At 45.6% G+C, this 9514-nt stretch overlaps 1 protein-coding gene across 1 annotated transcript; it reads right to left on the reverse strand.

Annotated features, from left to right (window-relative positions):
- Positions 1-7085: 7085 nt before the first annotated feature.
- LOC306915198 (WAP, Kazal, immunoglobulin, Kunitz and NTR domain-containing protein 2-like) lies at positions 7086-9032 on the reverse strand (the record flags this gene model as incomplete). The annotated part of the gene is made up of 2 exons (XM_079492468.1): positions 7086-8651; positions 8847-9032. 2 exons carry the CDS (start codon positions 9030-9032, stop codon positions 7086-7088), a joined length of 1752 nt encoding a protein of 583 aa, XP_079348594.1.
- Positions 9033-9514: the final 482 nt, after the last annotated feature.

The following is a 9514-nucleotide window of genomic DNA, read 5'->3' on the forward strand; positions in this document are numbered from 1 at the left end:
TCTGACAGGAGCCTGCCTGTCCTCCAGGCAGGAGCCTGGAGGACATCCATCCATGGGGAGGTCAGAAGCAGAGAAAGGTGAAAAGGAGGAGGCAGCAGCCACATTCACATTCCCCTCAGCTGTATGGATGTATGTGACAATCCACTCTCTGGAGTCTGGAGGTGATGGAAGGAACCCATCATCAGCCACACTCAGCGACGGATACAGGTCCAGTGCCAGTGGGCACCTCAATGTTAAATTACCATCCCCAAAACTATTGATTGAGCTGACAGGAGCCAGGTTTCTAGATCCTGCTCAGCTCAATCAACAGGACCAGAACACACCTGGGCTGGCTGCCAGGATCACATCCACCAATGGGGAGGTCAGCTGCATGGATGTATGCAGTGGTGGAAAGTAACTAAGTACTTTTACTTAAGTAATGTACTTAAGTACAATTTTGAGGTATTTGTAATTTACTTGAGTATTTCCAATTTCCATAAAAAAAGTGTGAATGGAGTTTCTAGGTGAAAGTGACTTTTTGACGTGCCTATATCTGCCATTGAGCCCCATTGTAAATGTCTCAAATTTGAAATCACTATATTTCTAAAACTATGAAACATTTCAAAGATTCCTTTTCAGGCAAACATGTAGATGGACCTAAATAGGTTTGAATGGGGTTTCTAGGTGTACGTATGTAGGACTAGTAGCATGCCAAAGTTTGTGCTATTGCCATTGAGAATGCATTGGGCGTTTAAGTTAAATAAGTTCCAGCATGTGTGCCCACAGTAAGCTGAATTATAAAAACTGTGAATGGAGTTTCTAGGTGAAAGTGATTTTTTGACGTGCCATAGAGCTGCCATTGAGCCCCACAGTAAGCTGAATTATAAAAAATGAGTTTCAAGGAGAAAGTGATTTTTTGACTTCAAGGTCCTTTTCTGTACCAACTGCACCATCACTACCTTAGCCTGACTGAGTGAGATTTCCATGCGCTTTTATCTTCTTCTTTCTTCAAAGTAACATTTCAGAGTAAAGACCAGAGTGGGATTTGAACCCACAACGTCTGGATCATGTGGACAGCCACTTAAACACATTGCGCTACCAGGTTGTCTGTGTTCTGTCATGGTTTCTCCTCTGTATTATGTGATTAAAATCCATGATAACAATTAAAAGCACTAAAAAGACACCTTTGATGCACAGCAAACACCATGAACATGCTCTGTACATGATCCCAAGGCCCCATTTGAAAAGTGACACCAAGAAGAACAACTTAAAACTTGAAATCACAGAGGGCTCAGTGGCACCCTTGTTAAGACGACATCCATGTGTAAACACAAATATTGGCTGATGATTGGCTGATCACCCCATAGCAATGATTTGATTGGCTGAGCAAAGTACATATTGAAGATAAAAGTGAGGGCAGAAAAGTTGTGATTGGCCGGAATTAAATGATGTATGATGATGTACGATGATAAGAGCGCCCCTCACTTCACACGGGTGTGATTTCTTTTCACATTACTACCTAGATTTATAGGAACTAGACCTGTACGTGCCCGTCGCAGTCGGCCACCGGCCTACTTTGGAGTTAGTGCAGAGTGTGTGTGAAGGGTGGAGCGTGTAAGTAAAGAAGATGTCAGAACAGGCCCTTTTCTGGCCACAATAGACCACTGAAATAATAACTGACCATAATAGAGCGTCGCAGTCCCGCCCCTTACCATGGACCAGGAAATGATTCTCCGTTCATTTTCCTCATAGACATTTCAGAAAGTATTTATTTAAAGACGTTTACGCCGCGGACAAAGCCAACTCGAGTCGTGACAAATCGTGACAACAAACACAATTTTTGGGGCCGAAAAAATTATTAGAAAGAAGAAAAAAACGGCAGGTTACAACACTTTTTTTGTTGTTTTTCTTCTTTGTAATTATTTGTTTGGTCCAAAATATTGTTTGTGTTGTCATGAGTTGTCACGACTCGAGTTGGCTTTGTCCGCGGCGTAACCGTCTTTAAATAAATACTTTAAGAAATGTCTATGGGAAAAATGCATTGGGATTCATTTCCTGGTCCAGGGTAGGAGGCGGGACTGCGACGCTCTATACAAATGTAAGTGTAAGTGTTTGGTCAAACGGAAGTCCTCAATTGTAGATGTGTGTTGCAGCTGTGTCGGCTATGTAACGATGGCATGTTGTCAAATCAATACATTCATGTCCATATTTCACTCTGATGTCTTGTGCGAGGGCCGAGCTGGGACACACCAGTATGTGCTGTTTGTTTGGTATACCAGTCTCACATTGACATTGACATACATTGACATACAAACGTTACTGTCATTGATAATCTATATGAGCAATTGTGCATGTATCACTCTAGTTGGGACACAACCTTTTTGAGACACATTGACAAAAGCAATCTTTGCAAGAAGAGACGAGTCCCATCTCCCAGCAAGCCTATGATATGATTTGACTATGGATTTGACTATAGATTTGTACCATGACTATGGATTTATACCTTGACTATGGATTTATTTGACTATATGGGTAAAAGTCACACGCAGGCACGCACGCACGCACGCACACGCGCACACACGCACACACACACACACACACACACACACACACACACACACACACACACACACACACACACATCTCCAAACATTCCAGTGTCACCAGACGTATAACGCGGTTCAAACCAAAGGCCCTTGGTGTTGTCCCAGTGAGTCCGGCCTTTTCGGAGAGAGACCCTTTAAATTGCCACATGGAGGAGGCTGTTCATTTCGGGTTAGTGCGTGTGAGTGGTTACTGTATCTTTTCGATAGCCTTTCCAAATGATATGGGCATAACAGATGCGGGTCATGAGGGTCTTAAACCACCCTGCTTGCTGATCTGTTCCACAGGTGCTACTGTACAGTACACTCTCCCATGAAAACACAACATAGATATACAAATTAGAACCGAGGCCAAGGCACCGAGCTCAGGTCAGTCCTCTGTGCCCCAGGGAGGAGGGCTGTGTGTACGTAACACTGACTATGCCTTGGGTGAACCGAGTCTGTGAACGCGTTGACCCCCTCATATCAAAGAGAAAAGTCTGCAGAGCATAATAAAAAAGTAACTATTTCAATCTTGTGGCTAGGACTGCTCACGTTAGAAAGACATAAAAGATTTGTCTGAGTGCTTTAAAAAATAAGGTTCACACATGTTTCGCATAAGCGGAATTTTAATTGATAGTAAATTGTGCTTTTGTAGACCCAAGGCTCGGCATTGTTGTTGCTTTAAATGGTGTTGTTTTAATTGACTTAGTCTGGGAGGTTGGGTGGCATACAAAAAAATGATGATTTCTAAATGTTTTTAAAGGATTATTAAAACTATAGTTACCCTAGTTGAACTGGACCAAAAAAAAAGTTACTATAATCATTGTTTAAGATGAACCACCTTGTGTATCAAGGAATCAAAAAACCATTCAGTAGTCCTAAGCCAGTTTTAAAACATATACGTTTTTGTACAGTGATTTTGAACATAAATAACAATTCCAGTGTAGGAATGGGGTAGTATTATAAAGTCAGTTTGGGGTAAATGGTGCATTTATATAGCGCCTTTATCCAAGGCGCTTTACATAGATTGTGCATTACATTCACCCATACATTCATACACCGATGGTGGCGGAAGCCATCAGGGGTTCAGTGTCTTGCTCAAGGACACTTCGACACTAAACTCTGGGGGAGCCCGGGTTCGAGCTGGCAACATTGCGGTTACCATCCAGCCACTCTACCCCTGACCCACCGCCGCCCCTGAGCCTATAGTATAGGTCATATGCCTTTTATTTTATTTTATACATAATTATACTGTTTTGTAGTTTACGAAGAGTGAAATTATATGAAGGTTATAGAATGGAAACGTATGAGCATGATTGACTTACATGATTACATGATTGACAGACTGTGGGGAAATTGTGCCAAAGGAACACTTTTCTTCTGTGATCTCAATAATTTGTGACCGATATATTATCTGGGCGAAATGTTTTTGTTTCTGGTATGAAGAACCTAAAGTGGCTCATCTTACCCCATTAACACACATCTCCACCAGGCTGGGTGGCATACCCATGAAGGCTGTGTAAGTTGTGGGTTGCAGTCATTAGGGCCTGAGGAAGCTGCAGACTGTTCAGGTCCGACTTGATGCACTAGCGGTTTTGGATGTTTTCAGCCGATTTAATAGCATCAGCCCTTATCAAGAACATGCAATGGAGCCAGTATAGACAGATGTTGTTGTCAGCCATTGTCCGACGTCGCATTGGATGCGTTGTCCGACTACTAACTCTAACCCTGACCCTAACCTAAGTAAACATAAAGCAAGGTTGTTGTATAGAGGGTATGCGCGTGACATCATCATCAAACCAGGAAGTTATGCAGGAACGCCTATTGAGTGGCAAAAAACTACTTTCTGGCCTTGACAGCCCATACATCCAAACAGAAAAGTCCTATCTGATTGCATTAAACAACGTTAAACAATGTTAAACTCACTTTGCCTGTTGCTTTGCCACTTGATGTGCCATTCACTTTAAGCATGCGCATACCCTCTATATCACAGTTTCACGTTATTTTTCACTTCAGCGGCAGTAATTTCACTTCCACGTTTCCTAGTCGCCTACTTGCACCAGGCAGTATGTAGGAAATGTCCATATTGCTCCATTGGTCATTCATTATGGTCTGATAAGGAACATATTGGTGATTATCGGTTGATAACATTCGAAGCGGGTGAAATTTGCACAGGATTTTCAGCTGCACTATTTTGTAAGCAATAGCGCCAAAATAGCGTCCTGGGGCTGCTGAAGTAGTGGTAAATCGCTGTAGATGATCGCTGCAGGGCTCCCTCGGGCCCTCAGTCATGTGCGAGCCGGAATTTCCGGCACATTTTTACTTTGTGCATCCTATTTAAATATTCTTGTAAGAAGTGAACATAAACAAACAAGAAAGATGAATTTCATACACACACTATATATTGAGGTAGAAATAATATTACATGTACAACTGTACAGAATCAGCAACCAATCAAACTACTGCATTCCACTGGTAATTCATACCAGTGGAAAAAACCTTCTGAACCCCTGTGGAATCAAATATTCACACATTCATTCAGAGTGATAAAAAACAACAAATTATCCATTGAAATCTAGTGTGAGATAGGCTACCGCAAATCCCTGTATTGCTAATGGCTTGAAATGAAGACAAATGGTTTGATTGGTTGGTTACATGATCCAGGCATCGGCGCGGACTCAGGGAGACACATTATTTATCTTCTCCAGAAGCTTCAACAGCTGCTTTAAGTGCAGGCCTAGCTGTGCTCCCAGGTGGATCATGGGACTTTAAAGGAACGCCGTGCACAGGGTAATCTCCTTCTTCCCTCCCTGCGCTGGATGGAAGAAACAGAGCTCCTCATCTGGGAAGTCAGAGGAACACCCCGGTCGACGCTCGCTCTGCTGACTGGGGCAGCCCAGAGACGCCTCCTGGCATGGCATGAAAGACATAACTCCACTATGGGAGTGGATCTGAGGTTTACAGCTTGGGGTTCTTTACCCAATTAGACTGCCTCCAAGAGGGTTTTTTTTTTCTTCTTTTTTTTTTAACAATGCTGCAGTGGGGTGGGGGGTTGAGAGGGGTACTCGTGGGCGGCTGGAAGGACCCTGTTGCAGAGTTCTTCGGGGAAAGGGTGCAGAGGTGGAGGGAGGGAGTCAAGGCTGCGCGGCATGACGAGTGAGTCGGAGAGAGAGAGAAAGGGGCGACCAGGGTGGGCCAGGGACATGCTATTCCCTTCTCTCTTCCATCATCTCCCTGTCAGAACACCCAGGTGCACTGCTACAGCTGCCTCTCAGAGCTGTCCCTGTCCTGCACGTAAACAGGGGATTTATAATCCCTGAATCGAATGTCAATGGCCCCGCATCAAAACACTTAACCTCTGAGCTAGCCTTATTTAACCTTTGACAAGGAATTTGTAAATGTTTGGAACAAATCAAGGCAAACTTATTTGAAAATTAGGCCCCAATATATTTATTGTCGTATGGACATTGGATACAAATGAAGTTGAGAAGAAAATCCAGAATCTTTATTTTCTCACAACAAAACACACAAGTAGGCTATGCAAAACATCGTCAAATAATATCAATATCTACAAAACTCAAGAGAGAATAATTGGAAACTCCTGCATAATGAAGAGTGATGTACAAAGTGGGACAGCACAGGAAAGAACATTAACACTATAATAAATAGCTAAAAAAAAAATAAAGATCAAATAAGTGTGTGACAAAAAAAAGAAAGATAAATGCTGGAGTGGCTGATTTAGAAAGAAATATGGTTTATAAAATATATTACAACTTATCACTCTATGTGCCTGAACCAAATCTAATCACACAGAACACAGTATATGGGAGTATGATCTTTGTACTTTAGTCACACTTGTACGGTATGTAACTGCATGAAATTGGATGAAACGCATATCGAAAACATCACACGAGAGAGTGATTTTTCCAAAGTCACATTCAGATGTTGAGCATTGAGTGAAAAAGAAGGAAGTCATATAAAAGCATCATTTAATCGAGTCAAAATATGTACATAAAACTTGAAACATTTATAAACACATGTTGTGTGTGCTTCAGAGCAGGTCTGCAACCTCCATTTCCAGCGGAGGGCAGGGGTCTGGGCAGGGGCAGGGGGGGGGCAGGGGTCTGGGGATTGGGATACCGTAACAAGAGGATCGTGATGAATGTCTCCTGTGCATGCTATTTCAATCAACAACACCAAACGACCGAACCATGACAGAAAGGCTTTGATGTAACAGACCACACGAAAGCACACCTCTGTACTGTACAACATAACATCAACATAAGACATTTTAGTTTACCCTTGAATCTTGAAAAAAAGAAAGAAAAAAAAAATTTTGTCGATAAAAACTTTAACTCAGTTGAAATTAAAGGTCCCTAAAAAAAACTGATACTTGTGTTGTTCTCGAGGATAACAGTCAATCAGTGTCACGGTTGGGTAGACTGAGGATATGGTCTGCGAGGCTAAAGGTTAAGAGGTTAAGAACACATTATGATTTTAAGAAATGGTAAACGAGCCACCTTACTGAGGGCTATTAGTGATGTCTTTGAGAATGTCACACGTGTTCTTGGAGATGACCTCTCGGAGCTTCCGTATGCGCCGGGGGCTGGAAGCGCCCACGTAGCTCTCCGGCTGAAGGACCGCCATGCCTTCGCTCACGTCTCCCATGACGATGACCTGGCCCTCGGCCGTGGCGCCGGTGATGTTCGGGCAGGGGCAGTTCCAGTCCATGTTCAGGAAGGTGACCTCCAGGGGCTCCTGGCCAAAGAAGCGGAGCCCCATCTTCTCGTCCTTGAGGATCTCCTCCACGGTCACGAGGGCGTGGCCCGAGTCCCTCTCCTCCGTCAGCCCCGTCATCCGACCCAGGATCACAAAGTCGCTCTTGCAGAAGCTGGTCACCATCTTGCCGCGGGGCTTGCAGGCCTTGCAGTGGTGGTTCTTCGGATAGGGGCACATCTCCTCGCAGGCCTCTTTGGATTCGAAGTTGTTGTCGTTGCCGCTGCAGCCTCCATAGACGAAGGACTGGCATTGCCGCAGGATGCCACTGTAAGCCCAGCGTGGCTCGTAGGCCTTGCAGGGGCCCTGCAGGTTGGGAAGACCACAGGGACCCGACAGCTCTGGACCGCAGCATTGCATACACCCCTCATATGTGTCGAATACCTTCCTTCGCTGCTGGTTATCTTTGTTGTTGTTTCTGTTGTTGTCATGGCAGTGGGTGAAGGAGAAGCAGTTGTTAGTCTTAGGCTCGTAGTACCAGCTTACTCTCTCCTGCTCGCTCCCACAGTCCTCACCGTTCTCAGGGGGTTTAAGGCACTCTTCCGCCAGACAACGGGTCACGTTCCTGTGCTCCAGGCTCCTGGGAGGCTGCGTGGGCAGCACGGTGAGTGGGTGGTGGGCCACCACCGACCCGGCTGAATTCTCAGCTATGCAGGTGTAGATGCCACTGTCATGTGGCTGGGCGTTATAGATGACCAGCTGGCCGATGTTAGTGACGACCACGTTCCCTCGCACGTGATTGGGCCTCATCGTCACTCTCTGCGGCCCGTCCTCCTGCCTCTGTCTCTCCCAGGTGATTTCGGGCCGCGGGCGACCCGTCACGTCGCACGGGAAGCTGGCCGTCTCGCCCACGATGACCGTTAGGCGCGAGGGGCTGCTGACCATGACGGGCGGCTGGGCCGCAGTGGGAGGCGGGATGGTCGCCTGGAGGGGCGCGGTGGTTGGCCGGAGGGTGGTCTCCTGGGGCAACGAGGGGCTGATGTTGGGCCAGGTCAGGTGGAAGCGGCAGGTGACCACAGCGAGGGTGATGCCCTTGGAGCATGCCTCCGCGTCCATGTAGCACTTGTTGTAGTAGGTCATGCCGTCAGAGGCGCAGGTGAAGTGGGGCTCTCTCTCACAGCGGTCGCGGCATTTGCACACCGGTTGACCGTCCCATATGTCACATTCGGACCCCTGCTGGGGGCACATGAAGCTGATACAGGTGGCCTCTTTGGGCAGGCCCACGGGTCTGTTCATGATCATGATACGCGCTGCCACACAACTCCGGTTCCCACAAACATTAGAGCAGCACTTCTCAAAGGTCTCACATTCCTGTAAGAGAGGACATAATAAAAATACATTACAATAATGAAAATAAAAATACAAAATTAAATAAGTTTTTGCAAAAATTCAGTTGTACATGATAGTGTGGATAAGTTGGATAACATAAAGTCAAAATTAAGCAGTGACGACCATGTAAGACTGAAGAGTGATAACCATTAAAGTTAATGAATGTCATTAACGCACCTGGTCGGCCTCACACTCCCGTGTGCAGGTACTCATGGCGTCCACCCACAGGTTGGGGTTCATGTCATTGGGGCAGATGCCCGCGTGTGAGTAGGCTACACGCGGCATGGCTGTCACAGGGTGGTCCATCCACACTGACAGGCACGCCAGGAAGCAGATCCAGCGAGGAAACAGCATCCACCACATCGCCAGCGCAACAACAGAATTGCGAAAAAGTATTTGGGGGAAACTTCGGTGAGCCAGCGAGTATTTTCGGGCGATGTACGTCGCCGGTGAATCTTGACGTGAAAAGCTGAAACAAGTCGAGAACATGCCGAGGATCCAATGGGTCTCCACACTACACGCTGTAATTTGTAAACGGCTATCAGTGCAAATTGATGACTGTCGAGGTCCACTTCGGCATCTAAATTCCGCAACGAGGATGCTCTATTTATACTACATGCTCAACAAAAAAAAACAAGCGCCACACTTAATGCGACCACTGCTAACAACAACCCGCTAAGTATGACAGTTATGAATTGCTTCTGAGATGTTGAAAGAACTTACAAAAAAAAGAAAAGAGAACAGAAACAGTGGTAAGCTTTGGGCTGGGACTGGCGGGGCACCTGCCTGTTAAAAGGATTGCTGGTATCCCCGTTTAACCCTTTGTGAGCCCCAGAACGCACGAT

The sequence above is a fragment of the Electrona antarctica genome (genome assembly GCF_951216825.1).
Source record: "Electrona antarctica genome assembly, chromosome: 22".
NCBI lineage: Eukaryota > Metazoa > Chordata > Actinopteri > Myctophiformes > Myctophidae > Electrona > Electrona antarctica.